This window comes from Elephas maximus, chromosome 2 (genome assembly GCF_024166365.1).
Source record: "Elephas maximus indicus isolate mEleMax1 chromosome 2, mEleMax1 primary haplotype, whole genome shotgun sequence".
In the NCBI taxonomy this organism is placed as follows: domain Eukaryota; kingdom Metazoa; phylum Chordata; class Mammalia; order Proboscidea; family Elephantidae; genus Elephas; species Elephas maximus.
The window spans coordinates 17,466,337-17,485,057 of NC_064820.1; the positions used below are offsets into that span (position 1 = coordinate 17,466,337).

The 18,721-nt window shown below is 44.6% G+C and overlaps 1 protein-coding gene across 3 annotated transcripts in view; it reads left to right on the top strand.

Moving 5' to 3' along the window:
- Positions 1 to 18,721, top strand: part of TRIO (trio Rho guanine nucleotide exchange factor) — a 423,568-nt gene that overhangs the window by 251,558 nt on the left and 153,289 nt on the right. For all 3 annotated transcript variants that reach the window (XM_049861241.1, XM_049861250.1, XM_049861258.1), the window contains 4 exons: positions 8,906 to 9,075; positions 10,403 to 10,577; positions 15,832 to 16,027; positions 18,510 to 18,676. In XM_049861241.1, coding sequence (XP_049717198.1) covers positions 8,906 to 9,075; positions 10,403 to 10,577; positions 15,832 to 16,027; positions 18,510 to 18,676 — 708 coding nt within the window. The remainder of the gene's footprint in view (positions 1 to 8,905; positions 9,076 to 10,402; positions 10,578 to 15,831; positions 16,028 to 18,509; positions 18,677 to 18,721) is intronic.

The window sequence follows — 18,721 nt, forward strand, 5'->3', positions numbered from 1 at the left end:
TGTTTCTTAGATCCGAACCACATTTCGCATGCATGTGATTTCCTCCGAAATTCCCCCTGTAAGTTGCCACTGCAGTGACTACCTGTTTCTGCTCCTGGCTTGCAGCTTCTCCGGGGAACTGTGGCTTTCACACTTCCCGTGCGGGCTTTACGGCCCTGCCATCTTGCTCTCCCGTCTCGTTGCTGTCTGAATGACTGTCAAAAGCAAGAGTAGGGAAACAGGTACCAGTGGTAGTAGCTTCTGTTTATAAAGTGCTGTAGGAGTTGTGATTTTCACATGTCTGATGATCCCCAATCCATAGATGAGAAAACAGAAGGTTAGAGAGCTAAGTGGATCGTCCCGGCCTCGCACAGTTGGCGCCCAGCCTTGCACACTTAATCTCCTGGGGTGCTGTAACAAGATACTACAAAGTGGAAGCCTTTAAAGAACAGAAGTGCATTTTCTCAGTGTTCAGGAGGCGAGAAGTCCGAATTCAAGGTCTCGGCTGTGTTAGTTCCTCCTGAGGGCTTTGAGAGGGGAACTGTTCCAGGCCTCTCTCCCGGTCTCCGGTGGCTGACGGCAGTTCTTTGGCTGTTTGTAGACAGAAATCACACGCTGTCTTCCCCCTTGTGTGTGACTCTGTTTCCATGTCTGTTCTCTCCCTCTCTCTCGTTGGAACATTGTATTGTGTTTTAAGTGAAAGTTTACATAGAAAATTAGTTTCCTGTTCAACAATTCATGCACAGGTTGTTCTGTGACATTGGTTGCTATCCCCAGTGTGTCAGCACTCTCCCCATTTCCACCTTATCTTCCCCGTTTCTAATCACTCCAGTTTCCCGACCCCTTCTTGCCTTCTCATCTTTGCTTTTGGGCAAATGTTGCCCATATAGTTGATTGTTCTAAGGAGCACATTCCTCACAGTTGTTACAGTTTATTTTATAGGCCAATCTATTATTTGACTGAAAGGTGACTTCCAGGACTGCCTTCAGTTCCAGGTAAAAAGGGTGTTGTAGGGCAATAGTCTCAGGAATTCTTCCACTCTCTCCCAGTCCAGTAAGCCTCATCTTTTTTTTTTTTTTTATGAATTTGACTTTTGTTCTATATTTTTCTCCCATTTTAACTGGGACCTTCTATTTTGTCCCTAGTCAGAGTGGTCCATAGTGGTAGCTGGGTACCATCTAGTTCTTCTGGTCTCAGGGTAGAGGAGGCCATGGTTTGTGTGGGCCGTTATTCCCACTAATTGCTTCCTAAATCTTTGTTCTTTTGCTGTCTTTTGCTCCAGATGGGAAGAGGCCAATGTTGTCCTCTTTTATAAGATGTCTCTCAGGAGAGATGAGGATTAGGAGCCTTCCTACTCTGGTATAACTTTGTTAATGGATAACACCCACAAAGAAAAACACTGTTTCCTCAAACAAGGCCGCATTCACTGGTGCGGGGGTTAGGACTTCAATATACCCTTTTGCAGGATACAATTCAGTCCATCCATGGAATGGGATGGGGGCCTACATCTGCCGTGCTTTGCTCCTCCTCACACCCTCCACCACCCAGTGGACAGATACTTGTGGCCTGCCTTTAGACTGTGCCTCACCCCCTGGGAGCTACCCAAACCACAAACCCATGGCCGTCAAGTTGATTCTGACTCATAGTGACCCTGTAGGACAGAGCAGAACTGCCTCATAGGGCCTCCAAGGAGTGGCTGGTCGATTTGAACTACTGACTACCCACCCAGTGCCGTTGAGTCGATTCCGACTCGTAATGACTCTATAGGACAGAGTAGAACTGCCCCCATAGAGTTTCCAAGGAGTGCCTGGCGGATTGGAACTGCTGACCCTTTGGTTAGCAGCCAGAGCACTTAACCACTATGCCACCAGACTACTGACTACAGCAGTCACCAAATCTCAGGACTCCAAACCTAACACTTATTCAACGAGCTAGCAGCTCAGTGTTTTCCTGAGATCATCACCCCTCAGAGCTCCTCAGGGAGCCTGCTGTAGCGGGGTCTGCTCTCCAGTCAGTGAAGTAGGTGCCTTCTCTGTGGTGGCTTTGTCAGTGGCTTTCTCCTTTTGGTTCCACCCAGCACACAGGCCTGTGTGGAGGGGGCTCAGGCTGGGGTGGGTTTGCCTGGATCAGACCCAGCCCGATGGCTGTCTTCCATACCAGGGCTTTTCTTCATGTTTATCACAGGGGCTTTCTCCCAGAATCCCACATCACGCCTCAACCCACCCTTCTCTGGACCTCTGTCCCTCAGGTTCCAGTTCTCTTCCACGGTCTACCCTGGCCTTGCAGCAGGGCTGCCACAGGGCATCCGTCAGCTTTAGAGACTCAGGCCGCTGCTCGGAGGGCCTCTAGGGGGCAGTGTCGACTTACTTTATTGCTGCTTCGCCCACTCACGGCTTTTGACCAGAGTTCTCTTAAAACCCCTGCTACTGTGAGCTTCCACAGACTGTAACTCCTGTCTTCCTGCTGGGCAAAGTTTTATCTTTTATTGTAAATTAGCAGCATGCACAGAAGTGCAATTTTTTCACTCCTAGGACGTTTATAAGGAGCCCTGGTGACGCAGTGGTTAAGCACTTGACTGTTAACTGAATGTTGTCAGTTCAAATCCACTGGTTGCTCTACAGGAGAAAAAAGATCTGGTGATCTGCTCCTATAAAGATTACAGCCTTGGAAACCCTATGAGGCAGTTCTCCTCTGTCCTGTAGGGTTGCTATGAGTCGGAATAGACTTAACGGCAGTGAGTTAGGAAATTTATGGTAAAAATTTCATAGGCATCATAGAGGCTTTACTCATCCCTTTATTCAGGAATATTTTAAGCATCGTTTGTCCCATTCTAAATGCTTAAAAGTGGAGTTTGCCAGAATCAGGTTGAATTATGACGTGTGTCATTTCATCCACAATGATATTAAAAGTGACCTTTATCTGAACCTTTTTTTCTCCATGTTGAATGCGAATATTTCCTGTAGATCCAGACAGAAAGACTTCACAGGGGAGAGGGCTTTTAGGTATTTTGACATCTTGGTTTTAAGTGTAGCCTTGCTCCTTCGACCTCATTTAGTTTTTCTTTTTGTAACGGTGTGATCCCAGGATCAGTTCTTTTGTGTTCTCTTCCATAGCTCTGGCTCTTCTCTGGTTTCACAGACCAGCTGGGCACTGGAGGCAGGTTCCACCACGTGCACATGTTGAGATGTCCAGGATGTGGCTGGGAATAAGCTTGTTTAAAAAAAAAAAAAAAAATTACCAGATGGAAGGGAAAGAGATTGACCCACAAGTACTCATGGCACTTCCCCCAGAACCTAGGGGAAGTGGTTTCTATAGCGTACCAATTCTAGCAGCTTTCCTCCTGCAGCACTATTTTGGGTGTAAAAAGATTTAAATACAGGACAGCGTTGCGTTGACTGGACTAAATGACGTATTTTGAACGACTGGTAGAAACCTGGATGCATTTTGAAAAATGCCCAGAGAGAGAAGACTTGGAAACTTTGTTCTTATTCTGCTTCTTATTAGAAGAATTTTTCTTAGAAGAAGAAAAACACTAATACCGTCTAACGCGTATTTCTTCACTGTGTGTCTGTCGTCTCATTTAAGGTAGGTATGATTGCCACGCCCATTTTATAGATGAGAAAATTGAGTCGTGGAGCATGTAAGTGACCTGCCCAACGTCACACACTAGTCAATGCAGTTTGACTCCAGAACCTGCGCACTTCAGCGTTATTCTGTCCACACTCTTAGGAGAAATGTTTTGTTTTAATTAGAACTGACGGAAGTGACCCTAACTCTTGTGCTATTTCAGTGGGGCTGTATAGAAGTTCGCCTAAGCATTATGCCTCATGGAAGTTCTCAGTTTGGCTCTTCATCTCTCCTCTTCAAGTGGGACTTGTCATTTAAATGGCATCTATGGTAGTATCGGCTGGAGAAGAGGAATTTCGCAGGTGTCCTCACCTAGACAGACACCCTGCCCGAATGCCCCCACCTTCCCCTGTCGTGCAAGTTGGACTCCTGAGTTAGGCCTTATGGGTGGGTCGGGGGGAGGCTGCCAAGCTACCTGCAGGGACCTACACAGCCCGCGTCTCAGACAGTGCCTGGGGCACCCGTGCAGGAAGGATGCAGCATCCGGGCTTCAGGGAGAAGCCAACTGGTGACACTGGAAAGTTTTGATCTGTGGTGTTTGGACAAGGGCAGGAGGGGGTTGGGATACCTCTGTTAAAGGGCTGCGTTACTAGATATGTCCTATAATGTCCGCATCGAGGACACGCAAATTCTCTACCAGCTCTTTAATTTTGTTGAGTTTTGCAGATTTTGCTGTGTTTTTCTAATGGGCTTTTTAAACACTCGTGTTTCTATCTTCTCAACAAATTTAAAGAAGAGGTACTAATCTCTCCTAGTATTATGAGAACTAGCTCTTCAGTGTGTACCTAAAGCCAGAGGCCACCCTTGGCTCCAGCCCTCAGTGAACCCAGGTCTTGTTGCCTATAGTACAAAGAGGAGTCCCCAGGTGGTGCAAATATTTAAGCTCTCAGCTGCTGACTGAAAGGTTGGCAGATATAATCCACCCAGAGGCACCTCGGAAGAAAGGCCTGGCTATCTGCTTCTGACCCGTCACAGTCATTGAAGACCCTATGGAGCACAGTTCTACTCTGACACACATGGGGTCGCAGTGAGTTGGAGTTAACTGATGTGATTTGGTTAGAGTACAGTGAGCTTGTTTTCTCACGTGTCCAACACCTTCTACCTGATGTAGTAATGTCAATACTTGTGTTATAGTTTGCCCCTTTACCCTTCTTCTCATAAATAATTCTTCTGTTTAGATTAGCACGAAAGAAGAGATGTGCAATGATATTTTAAGAGCATAGAGTATATTCTGGAGTCTTTTTTGGATCTACATTTGCTTAAATCATTCAATCCTCCTGAATGGGTGTAAAATGCTGAGGCAGCACCGTTCTGGGGACTCAGCGGTGGGACAGGATGGTGTGTTTGTGTGCGTTGTCCCTCTGTGAGTCCCTGAAGTACTCTCCACATGTCGTCCGTTAATCACCCTGGGGTTGACGCTCAGGCAGGTGCACAGCAAGGTGCACACCTGTCCTTTTGCAGCTTCTGGTACGTTCCCTTTTACAGCAATGAGGGAGAGGGCAGCTTCCATGAAGCCCATGTTTAGAGGTGGAAGATAAGAGTCAGATTTTGGAGAAGAGAGGGAGTGAAGTGAACGGTTGCTACCTTCTTTTCCAGCAGGATAATGCAGTCACAGAGGGCAGCTTTCTCATAAGTGTCAGTCTTAGGAGGTGAATCACAGAGGAAGGACTGTATTCAGTGGCCAGGGTGTTCTCCAGGGGGGCAGAGGACCTACTTCCGGTGGGGTCACTCACTTGCCATCTGGCACGAGAAGGCCGCTTACGATGAAATCCACGAAACCATTTCAGCTAGGAAGGTCCACAGTGACCCCTTACATATTATATCATAGACAGTTTTGGTTAAATGTTTTGACTCTTTTCAAGAAAATCTTAAAGCTTTGTTTTGGTAAAATATCCACTCTGCTGCTTTATTGCTCATAGCAACGTAACTGGCACAGATTTGGTTTCTTTCAGCAGATCTTGACTGTTGAGTTAATTTGAGTCCATCATGATAATTAGGGTAATTAATATTTGCTTAACGTTGCGTTTTGCCTGGTGCTGTCAGGCAGGCGTCCTCTTTCATCTGGGCCTCTTAGTAACTCCTTGAGGGTGTTTGTATTCTTGGGGTCCCTGTTCTGGAAAACTGAATCTCACAGAAATTAAACGACTTCTTATGTCACAGAGTTAATGCTTTGTTTAAGTATTTCTTAAATCCAGACAGCCTTCCTCCAAATCTCATAATGTGGTTACTACTATGCACTATGGCTTATAGCCAGTTAGAATGCCTTTTAACATATTCGACCAAACTGGAGGATACCTCATCAATGTCATAATGCGACCTTCCTATTATTTATGAATATAATTACAACATTCACCATCATTGAGAGGAAAAGTTTTGGCGGAGGGGGGACCAAGAGAGTATCGTATTGATTATATGACCCTATATAGATGGGAATGGAAACCCTGACGGCGTAGTGGTTAAGTGCTACGACTGCTAACTGAAGGGTCAGCAGATCGAATACCCCAGGCGCTCCTTGGAAACTCTATGGGGCAGTTCTACTCTGACATATAGGGTCACTATGAGTCGGAATCGACTCAACGGCACTGGGTTTGGTTTGGTTTTTTTTATATACATGGGGCAGAGCATAGCAGGTGCTCAGTCAGTATTTGCTAAGTGATGGATGGCAGTTTTTATGTTAAAGAAAATCTAGAGACCTCCATTCTGATACTGGCTTTGCCACTAAGTGTATGATCTTAGGCAGGTCGCTTCGCCACCTGGGGCCTCATTCCCTTGATCGATCGATCGATCGATCGATCGATCTATCTATCTATCTATCTATCTATCTATCTATCTATCTATCTATCTATCTATCTATCTATCTATCTATCTATCTATCTATCTATATCTATGATCTATGATCTATGAAATGAAAAAGTTGGACTAGCCTACCTCCAAGACCCCTTTTACTAAAATTCTAGTATGGAATGTGTTAACTTATATACAAAAATGAATAATATGAGAAAAATGAACAAATATTTAACTCTTAGGAACTTGAGCCACTACATTGAAAAACCTTTTGCCAGAAATTTTATTTTTAAATCAGTCTGCTATTTTCGAAATGTATTTGTTGGGCTGCTAATAATAATAAAGGCTTATTTTGTGTGTATAGTATTGCTCAATGAACAAGCTATCGTGTGACATTGATGTTTTAAGCTTTTCCTTATTAGAAATGGAAGTCGGTTTCTCTATGGATATTCAAGAGAAACAAAAGCAGCTGATGCTGTTCTGGAGTAATGATATTTAAGCAGCAAAAACTCTTATAAGGTTAGCTTGGATTTGCCATTGTTAGTCATTAGAGAATTGCAGTCTAAAACCACAGTGAGGTGCCAGTCGTGTAGAATGGCTCAGATTAGTGTGACAGATTATACCAGGTATTGGCGGGGATGCAGAGGAATTGAACTCTTGGGCAGTGCTGGTGGCAATGTAAGATGGAGTGACCGCTTTGGAAAGCAGTTTGGCAGTTTCTTAAAAGGTTAAATACGCACCTACTATATGATTCAGCAAGGAGCCTTGGTCGTGCATTGGTTAGCCGCTTCACTGCTGAGAGGTTGGTGGTTCGAACTCACCAGCCACCCCCCAGGAGAAAGATGTGGGACTCTGCTTCTGTAAAGATGAGCAGCCTTGGAACCTGACGGGGCAGTTCGACTCTGTCTTACAGGGTCGCCAAGAGTCGGCGTCGACCCAGCGACAAGGGGTTTGGTTTTCATGATCCAGCCTCTCTGCATCTAGGTATTTGCCCAAGAGAAACAAAAGCATAAGACCATACAAAGACTTGGAAAGGATTCTAGTGTGTGTGTGTGTGTGTGCGTGTGTGTGCGCGCGCGCAGTAGAATACTACTCAGCAGTAAAAAAGAGTGAACTCTTGATGCCCGCAGTAGTAGTATGGGTGAACTTCAAATTATACTGAGTCAAACAAGCCAGATAGAAAATCACTACATGCTGTATGATTCCATTTATAGAAATTTTTAGGAAGTACAAGCTGATCTACAGTGGTAGAAAGTAGGTCAGTGATTGCCTGGGGTGAGGAGGGTACATGGAGGAAACTTTGGGGGTGATGGGTATGTTCACCGTCTTGCTAGTGATGGTCGTTTCATTGGTGTACACACACGTCAAAACTTACCAAAGTGCACACTTTAAATTCCTGCCGTTTATTGTTATGTCCGTTATACCTCAGAAACACTGTGTTAAAAGATTAGCTTGGAAACACATTCCCAAATACAAGTACAATTTCTTTTGGCAAGTGCAATTTCGGTATATTAGTCAGAGAGGCTGGAGTTGCCGGCCCAGGCGTCAGAGGGGAAATCTCTGGACTTGCTGCTCTTTGTCTCACTGTAGCCGAGGCAGCCGTCCCTAACAGACGTGTGCCGAATGCAGGAGACGATGCTCTCATCCCCAAGGAAGCAGAGGGACTAATTCCTCCACATGCCGACCACTTCCAAGCCACCAGAGCTGTTTCACTTTAATTAATTTACTTTCTCAGCCGCTGAATGGTGCCCCAGAGATCGAAGGCATCAGTGTACTTTCAGGAAGTCGGCAGAGTACCATGGTCCCCTGGCTGCTGCTGTTGCAAGTTTTCTTTATGTGTCAAAGCCCAGTGACGTTTTCCATGGCAGTGAAGGTTTTTCCCTAGTTACAGTTTGCAGACTTTTCGGCTGGGGACTGGCTGGCCGTGGCCTGGTGTGGGTGAGTTACCTCAAGTTGGCCCTCCCTAGAATCTTTCAGGACCCAGCTTCGTGACTAATTTATTCCACCACATCATGGGCCTTCTCTTCTGAGGTGTGTAAGGCACCTAACTCCAAGGAGTGATACAATAATTAATAAGGGATTGTAGTGCCTTTGCTAAAAATAAAAGTCTTTGTCTACTAAGTAAGAGTAAGAAGATGCTTACAAGAATGTCTCCTGTATGCATAACAGATGTTTCTGTTGTGTGTTGGGGGAGTCCTTTCTCATTTCCACTGCACTCTGGACGGTGCCGAGGAAGCCTTGGAAAGAGGGACTTCCCTTCCCTTTCCTTTCTCTCTTGTGACAGTCCCGTTTGGCGCTGCCTGTTTATTTTTTCACCACACAGCAGCCCATCCTGCTTTTTGTGCCTGTGTTCCTCCGGCGGTACTGTCTGGGATGCTCTCTCTCCCTCCCCTCCTCCTCCCTCCCTCCCTCCCTCCCTTCCTTCCTTCCACCTCTCTGGGCCGGCCACCATTTCCCTCCCGGGAACCCGCTGTCTCCGCACTGGGACTCCCCTCACACCGCCCCCTTCCCCCAGCTGTGGACCTGGCTGGAGGAGCTGCAGAAGGAGCTGCTGGACGACGTGTACGCCGAGTCGGTGGAGGCAGTGCAGGACCTCATCAAGCGCTTCGGCCAGCAGCAGCAGACCACCCTGCAGGTGACCGTCAACGTCATCAAGGAAGGCGAGGACCTCATCCAGCAGCTGAGGTAGGCACCTCGCCCCCTCTCCTCTGGTGTCAGCACAGGCGTTTTGAAAGTCTGCCAGTGGTTTCCCCTCCCTCTTTAATTTTTGGAACAGTTGGCCCCAATTCCTCATCCATCCAGGTGGAGAGCAAACAACTGTGACAGCAAAGCAGGGCTATATCTCTCTTCTCTCTTTCCCTTTGGTCTTCTCTTTTTCTCTCCTTGCTCCCTCCCTTGGTTATTTTTATCTCCATAACTTTTCTCATTACGACACTGACTAAAACCCAAAACCAAATCTACTGCTGTCAAGTCAATTCCAACTCATAGCAGCGACCCTATAGGACAGAGTAGAGCTACCCTACAGGGTTTCCAAGGCTGTAATCTTTACACACACCGCTGCCACATGTTTCTCCCACTGAGTGGCTGGTGGGTTTGAACTGCAGGCCTTTCTGTTAGTGCTTAACCACTGCACCACCAGGGCTCCTTATTGACTAATAAACATCCCCAGAATTCAGCTTTTTTCTTCTTCTCTAACACCTGCCTAGTCACCACTGAAATTTCTATATTACCAGATGGATTTAAACCTTGGAGGACCACAGCCTTCAGGCTCTGAGCACCTGTGTTTCTAGATTATGGGAAACACCCGTCTCCTCAGCAAGTCTCTGAAGTTCAGGCGCAGGTGGGCTGGGCTGGGAGTAATACCTACCCCTCAATGCCCCTCATCTCAGAGAGGCCAGGAGGTAGTGCTGGGTTTGCTTATGTTTCCTTTTGAGGCAAATTTCTCTTAACTGGGTCAGAGGACCATTGAGGTAAATTAGTCTGCCCCACTGTATCCCTCAGAGGATAGTCCATTGACTAGTCACCAGTGGCCTTACATGATGTTTGCTTTGCTAAAAGAGACTCAGGTGCGAGTTACTGAATAAAGGCTTAATTAGTCACATGAAAGTTTAACCCCCCAGAACCAGTATGGCTCTACTGTTCCTACTATGCAGATACCATTTGTGCTGCTTATAGGGAGAAGTGGCTAAAAATAAAACTGTACTAAGGTAGTCTTATTTAATTATTGGACTTCTTATTTGAGTCTAATGCAAGAGAAAATACCAAAGAAGCTCTTTAGTGTATCGTTAGAGCTGGAGGCATCACTGAGAGGAAGGAGCGGAATTATTGTTTTTCTGGAGAGCAGCTTCTTCCCTTTTCTGAGGCAGGCAGCCCAGCTTCCTGCCGGCATTCTCCCTAGCCCTGAAGCTGTGTGGCTGCCGGATCTGGCCGAGAGCATCTAACAATGTGAGACTTTCTCACTCAATTCCTGTTTGTCTGGTCACACCCATCTCACTTCTCTGCTCCTCTGCAGGGACTCGGCCATCTCTAGCAACAAGACCCCCCACAACAGCTCCATCAACCACATTGAGACGGTGCTGCAGCAGCTGGACGAGGCACAGTCGCAGATGGAGGAGCTGTTCCAGGAGCGCAAGATCAAGCTGGAGCTCTTCCTGCAGCTGCGCATCTTCGAGCGGGACGCCATCGACGTGAGTACTGTGCCGTGCTGCGCTGCGCTCAGCCCCTGCGCCCACCGTGGGGTGTGCCTCCACTGACATGGAAGCATGGCTTCTGCCCCCTTGCCTTCCTCTGCACTGGCTGAGTTTCACATCCTTCCCACTGCCCCCCATCCTGCCGTAAGTAGCCCGATAGCGGAAGGAAGCACAGACAGGGATGATTTCCGTTCTTTCTTAGACCATCCCTGGGGCCGGGGGACCCTCAGCTCTGGGCTCTGAAGTTTGAAGTGATGGAGACAGGCTGGGATGGCACGTGGAGACATCTCACGCAGCAGGAGCGGGGCAAGGCAAAGTGTTGAGAGTGGAACAACAGACAGCGTGTTTAAAGCAGTTCATCTCATTGTCTTGGTGTTTTTAAACCTTGATCGAATCTCTGCTTGGAAGTACCCTTCTCCTTAAAGCAGTGATTCTCCTTCTCTTCCTCTCTCCTTCTTCTTTTCTCCCTCTCTTCACTGCCTGCCCTGCCTTTCTGTTCCCTCCCTCTCTTCCTCCCTGGCTCTTTCCATCCTTCCCTCCCCATCCCTCTCACTCTAAGAGTGAGAGCAATCTTAGCCTGTGGTGATAGCGTCTTAGGTAGCAGGAACCCCAGTTTTTCTTCACAGAGGTGTTGTCAGTTTATAATTCTTACCTAAAGATGAGCCCTTCTACCTTATATGTGAGTAGCAGAAAGAAGTATAGGTACCCGTCAGCTTTCTCAACAGAAAAAGAGGGTGGTTCTGAATTCTGTATTAAGATCTTTTCTTGAACTTTGTAAAGTACAAGCAGAAGTCAGTTGATAGGGTGAGACGGGATGCATCTGTCTGTGAAACATGATGGAAGGAGCCAGAACTCACCTCAGCATGGCTGAGGCTGTTTTCTGGTGCCTGTCAGCTTCACACATAGTTGACAGCAGGTTCCCCAGAGTGAGGTGTCCAGAGCGAGGCTCCATGGAGTTGAGGCCCCACCAGGCAAGGCTTGCCACCACCCAGGCCTGGGGCTCAGATTTGGGGCAGCAACACCATATAAACAAAAGACCAAGTCTTACCTGTTCTCTCTTCTTCACAGGAGTTGTTTGTAAACCTTAGTTGTTTATTGAATATTTTCAGTTAGGGACACAAAGGAATCAGACGCAGTAGTAGATGTTTTTCTTCTAGGACATTTTGATATCTTGGGGGAAAAAAAGGCCTTCATTCATAGTAATGCTACTTTTAGGGGAAAATTGCATTTTAATTGTGACCATTTCCATCTTCACTGAACCAGCGTTTTAAGATACAGATCAGGAAACAAAAAGGTGTCTTCTTCCCCATACTAAAGGACGTGAAATTGCAAGTGCCTTAGTAGTGGGTGGTTAGTAGAGCTGGTATGCCGACTTGGGGCCGACTGCTTCCCTGAGCTGAAGAATTAAATTTGTGGCTGAATCACAGGCCAGCAGAAAACGTATTTTAAGAGCTTTTCGGGGCCATGCCCTGGGGACCTCTTTTCTCTTTAGTTAGTAATCCTGAAGCGTAAAAGCCGGAGCAGTTACGCTTTGGTCGGGATTTCCTCTCTTACTGGGAAAATGCCCTTGTTCCACACTCTGTAGGAGGCGTGGAGGCGTGGAGTCATGCTATGTTCATCTGCTGCTTGGTTCATGTTTAAAAATCCCCTAGCTTTGTGTTTCTGTTGGAGGTGCGTTGCTGTCATTCAAAAGTCGATTGAGGTTTTCTGTGATCTTATGGAACCCTTTTTTGAAAAATGGTATTTCAGCTTGTAGATATTTCAAATAAAATATGCTCCATTGATCTAAAAAGAATAATAAAATCGTTAATATTGTGTCCTGTGTCTGGGTTCCTGTGACTGACTGACAGTTATGAAAACGTTGTAATTACGAGAACACTTAGGATGAGAAGCTTAAAATTTTCTACAAATAGTGCAATGCGTTTAAAAAAGTGTTTCAAAGTTTTTGTCCAACCAGTTAACATTCAAAAGATGACTTTCACCCTCTGGAGCTGTATTATTGCTGCAGGGATTTTTTTTTTTTTTTTAATTTGTGTTTTAACAAGCTTTAATGCTAAGCTTTAGGGCAGGATTTCTTCCTGATGACCCTTTGATCATCTCTGGGGTTTCTTTATGCTCAGGGAGATTTTAAAATCTTGCTGGTACTAGCACGCGATCTTTGTTTACTATCCATTGCTTGAGTGTTGTCTGAGCCTGCTGTTGTCTCCGTGAGAAGTTATTCCTGAATCTACAGCTTAGCACCACACCTAAGGATCTCTCCTTTGGTGTCAGAAAACACACAAGTCAATATCAGGAAAGAAAATGCCCCTTAGAGCAGGGGTCAAGGTTAGAGTTACAATAATTTTTTTCTTTTAAAAAAAATCTACGTCGGTGGCTTCTTGGTTTATGTCTTATTTGGCATAGTTTAATAAATTAATGTAACATACACCATGGCTGCAACAGTGGGCTCACGCATGACAACAATTGTGAGGATGGTGCAATATCAGGCAGTGTTTCGTTCTGATGTACATAGGGTCGCTATGGGACAGGACCACCTCGACAGCAGTGTTTGATTCTGATGTACATAGGGTCACTATGGGACGGGACCAACTCGACAGCAGTGTTTCATTCTGATGTACATAGATACGGTCGCTATGGGACGGGGCCAACTCGACAGCAGTGTTTCATTCTGATGTACATAGGGTTGCTATGGGATGGAACCAACTCGACAGCACTTAACGACAACATACACGTACTGTATGCAAGCCCCAATAACAAAGGAATAAATTGGGAAGAATTGTATCACGGGAGTTTGGGGGGGGCCTTAAGTTTTTGTTTTTTTTTTTAATCACTCCATCTCCTGACTGCACTGCCCTGTGAACTCTCTCACGTTCTCAAGTTTCCATTCGAACTTCGTCAGTGCTTAGGTGGATTAAGTAAATTAGGACCCTTGGCAAGTGGTATTCTGTTGAAGTCTATAGAATAACATTCTCTCACAAGTTTTTCTTTCCCCCTTTCTGCATTTTAACCTTAATTCTTAGAAAAAAAAATTAGCTTTAATTTTTTAAAAACTACGAGCTTTCGCACTTACACAAAAGTAGAAGGAATAGCACAAAGAACTTCCATGTATCTGTCCCTCAAGTTCAAGATTTTGCCACACTTGCTTCAAGTATCCCTTGTTTTGTTATGGTATTTTAAAGGAAATCTTTGCCAGCTTATCGTTTTACCCCTGATGACTTCCATTGTTGTTGGAGGTGCTGTCAAGTCAGTTCCAACTCATAGCAACCCCTATATACAACAGAACAAAACACTACACACAGTCCCATGCCACCCTCACAATCGTTGTTATGCCTGAGCCCATTGTTGCAGCCATTGTGTCAATCCATCTCACTGGGGGTCTTCCTCTTTTTTGCTGACCCTCTGTTTCACCGAGCATGTTGTCCTTCTCCAGGGACTGGTCCCTCCTGATAACATGTCCAGAGTATTTGAGATGAAGTCTTGCCATCCTCGCTTCGAGTTGAGTGTTCTGGCTGTACTTCTTCAGTGTCTTCCATGATATCTCTAAAATTAAGGCCATTTTCTTACATAACCACTGTCTATTAGACACCTCACCAAATTAACAGTCATTCCTTAACATCTTCTAATACCCAGGCCAGGCTTACATTTCCCGAGGGCCTTAGTGACCAGGGGCCACTCTTTTTTTTTTTATTGTACTTTACGTAAAGGTTTACAGAGCAAACTAGTTTCTCATCGAACAGTTAGTATACACATTGTTCTATGACATTGGTTAACAACCCCATGACATGTCAGCACTCTCCCTTCTCAACCCTGGGTTCACTGTTACCAGCTTTCCTGCTCCCTCCTGCCTTCCAGTCCCTACCCCAAGTCTGGTATGCTTCTTTAGTCTTGTTTTGTTCCATGGGACTGTTCAATCTTTGGCTGAAGAGTGAGCCTCAGGAGTGGCCTCATTACTGAGCTGAAGGGGTGTCCAGGGTCCATACTCTTAGGGTTTCTCCAGTCTCTGTCAGGCCAGCAAGTTTGGTCTTTCTTTCTGCGTTAGAATTTTGTTCTACATTTTTCTCCACCTCTGTCCAGGACCCTCTATTTTGATCCCTGTCAGAGCAGTCAGTGGTGGTAGCTGGTCACCTTCTCGTTGTACTGGACTCAGTCTGGTGGAGGCCGTGGTAGATGTGGTCCATTAGTCCTTTGGACTAGTCTTTCCCTTGTGTCTTTAGTTTTCTTCATTCTTCTTGCTCCCGAAGGGTGAGAGGAGTGGAATATCCTAGATGGCTGCTCATAGGCTTTTAAGACCCCAGACGCTACTCACCATAGTAGAACATAGAACATGTTCTTTATTAAACTCTGTTACACCAATTGAGCTGGATGTCCTCAGGGGCTACTGTGGATTTGACGGTTAGTCTTTTATTCTAGAATCTCTCTTCTTCTGCCCTCTTCCTTTTTTTTCCCCCCCGTACCGTGACTTGTCAGAGTAGCCAAAGTCAGTTTAAGAAACTAAGTCTTATGTTCGGCACTTACGTGATTAATTGCTTTTAGTTTGTTTAACTTGTTTTTCTTTACTTGATACTTCCTGTAACCTCAGAAGTTAACTGTAGAGGCCTGGTTAGATTCAGGTTCAGTTTTTTGCAAGAGTACTCCATCAGTGGTGTTGTCTGCATCTAGCTCATCCCTTGAAGGTATCATGTCTGGTTGTCCCACTTCTCTAGTGATGCTGAGATTGATATTCAGATAATGACAGCCTGATCCTCCCACTGTTAAGTTCCCAGTCAGCGTTTCTCATGATGGCTTACTGTGCTTTGATGACTGCTGTCTGAAATACTTTATTAGAATTTGAAAAAAGGCAGTTTTAAAATGTAAACGCTGGGTTCATCAATAAAGAGGAAATTTTCATCATCGTTAAATGCTTAAATGATCATTTTTTCCCCTTAATTACCAATTTTCAGTATAAAGATTGATTTCCTGGCTATCTCTAATCGGGAAAAATTAGTTTTTTGTTTTTTGGGTTTTCTTTAAAGACAAAAAAAACTAAGAATGAGCAGAATTTTGTATATTCATTGTGATTCACTCAACTTCAGACATTTCTCTCTGTGATTATCTCATTATCTCACCTTTGGCCAGTGGGAACCCCTTCACCAGCCTGTGTCCTTCTGACCCGTTCCCACTAATGTCTTCCTCACGTACTGGCACAATGAGATATCTCAGCGGATATTTATCTTTCATGTCTTGATCTGAAACAAATACTTGCTTCCATCAGATCATCTCAGACCTCGAGTCTTGGAATGATGAGCTTTCCCAGCAAATGAACGACTTTGACACGGAAGACCTCACAATAGCCGAGCAGCGCCTCCAGCACCATGCGGACAAAGCCCTGACCATGAATAACCTGACCTTCGATGTCATCCACCAAGGGCAGGACCTTCTGCAGTATGTCAACGAAGTACAAGCCTCAGGTAAGAGCCACGGGCCCTCTGGGTCGCTTGTGGTTTCTTCATGTTCTCACAAGCATTTGTCCAGTTTATTTCAGTGTGATGACTACAAAGTCAAACTATAGGCAGTCCCCAGTTAGCAATGTCCAACTTACGGACAACTTGTACCTAAGAATAGACTGCCCAAAGCCTACTATTTTAAAAATTTGAGTTAAATACAATGATTTGTAATAACAAACACACGCACTATTTTGTGATACTCATGAATACGTTGTGTGGTTTGGAAGTCTTTCTTTAGTGTTTTAAATGCATAGAAAGGCAAAATACATGCTGTGTACTAAGACAGACATTTGACTGACTGATGCTAAATAAGAACCGTATATACCTGTTCTGACTTACCTACAAATTCAACTTAAAGACAGACTTAGGAACGAATCTCGTTTGTAACCCTAGGGCTGCCTTTAGTGTTTTGGGGGCTAATTTCTCTCAAAGGAAACATTTCACATATTTTTCACATCATTTGATTGCATTTAACGTTATGGTTAATGTATTTACCCTTAATATTCTCAGATGTTATTTCAAGTAGCATAAACTTTAGTTTTAGAAAATGATACATTATTTTATTTCTGTGAATGAAATGCAGATTTCAAGAAAGTATTTTCACATTCTGTACTTATTTTTTCTTATTTTATGTTTTACCAGCAGATGTCACTGTAGGCTCAAAATGTAGATACAACTCTCAAGTATTAGCAGCTTAGCAATGGCCTGTGTACTATACTGCATTACTCATTTTACCCAAATCAAATGCTTCATAAAGAGTAAACTGTATGTACAGGTGATAACAAAAGCAAGCCAAAGTTCATTGTTTATAAAGGATGTCACATTTTTAGTAGTTATCGGTATATCAGATAGTAGTTGTTGCTGTGTGCCGTTGAGTCGATTCAGACTCATAACAACTCTGTAGGACAAAGTAGAACTACCCTATAGGGATTCCAGGGAGCAGCTGGTGGATTTGAACTGCCGACCTTTTAGTTAGCAGCTCTTAGCTTTTGCCACAAGGGCTCTATTAGGTAGTTATTTTATTAGAATTTTTTTTTTTAAAGGTGACTTTTAAATCTTATTATTCTTCCTACATGTAATAGCTGGGTTCGTGTGTAAAGAGAAAATTTTCTTCATCATTGAATGCTTAAATAATTGGTTTTCTCCCTTAATTACCAATTTTCAGAATAAAGCTTAGTTCAATGGTTATCTCTAACGAGACCAGTGGGTTTTTTGTTTATTTTTTGGCTTCTTAGCTCTTTTTTTTTTTTTTTGGAAGGAAAAAAAAAGTATTAATGGATTTTTGTATATTCAGTAGAATAAACAAATAGGGAACTATTTGTGTATTGGTATACAACTCTTTTTTTTTTTTTTTTTATACAACTCTACTAACGATTGTAAGCATGGTGCAGGACTGGGCAGTGTTTCGTTCTGTTGTGCATAGGGTCGCTATGAGTCGGAACTGACTCGATGGCATGTAACAACCGGAACTGACTCAATGGCACCTAACAACACCAACAACATACAACTCTACAGTAGAAAAAGGAGCTTTCGTAGCATAGTGGTTAAAGCGCTTGGCTGCTAACCAAAAAGTCAGTGGTTCGAACCCAACAGCTGCTCTAAGGGAGAAAGATGTGGCAGTCTGCTTACGTAAAGATTTTTTTTTTTGGAAGGAAAAAAAAAGTATTAATGGATTTTTGTATATTCAGTAGAATAAACAAATAGGGAACTATTTGTGTATTGGTATACAACTCTTTTTTTTTTTTTTTTTATACAACTCTACTAACGATTGTAAGCATGGTGCAGGACTGGGCAGTGTTTCGTTCTGTTGTGCATAGGGTCGCTATGAGTCGGAACTGACTCGATGGCATGTAACAACCGGAACTGACTCAATGGCACCTAACAACACCAACAACATACAACTCTACAGTAGAAAAAGGAGCTTTCGTAGCATAGTGGTTAAAGCGCTTGGCTGCTAACCAAAAAGTCAGTGGTTCGAACCCAACAGCTGCTCTAAGGGAGAAAGATGTGGCAGTCTGCTTACGTAAAGATTATAGCCTTGGAAACTTGGTGGGGCAGCTCTACTCTGTCCTTCAGGGTTGCTATGAGTCAGAATCAACTCGACAGTACTGGGTTTGGTTTTTTGGTATACAGTACGAAACTCGGAGTTTGGTCTGATAATCCTATCACCTGTCGATTAGCTATATGTTATATTTGACTTTGAAACAGGTCAGTCCATTCCCTCAGACACACACCCACCCACCCACACACACGCTGGGAGACAGGTGTGAACTCACACTCATCTCCTCTCTTTGGCTGGGCCCTCCTTGAACTTGACCTTCAAAGTAATGACTTGGCCCCCAGGTGGGCAGATCATTCACAGAGGCAGATTGTACACCACCTGCCATTTAAGAACAGCAGGTGGGAGTGCAAGTTGAATTCTGGAGTCTTTTCTCAATGTCTGCAGGTGTGGAGCTGCTTTGTGATAGAGACGTGGATATGGCAACGCGGGTCCAGGACTTGCTGGAGTTCCTTCATGAAAAGCAGCAGGAACTGGACTTGGCAGCAGAGCAGCATCGGAAACACCTGGAGCAGTGTGTACAACTCCGCCATCTGCAGGCTGAAGTCAAGCAGGTAAACAGACTGCTAGACATAAAGCAGGACTAGGGTGGACCCTGC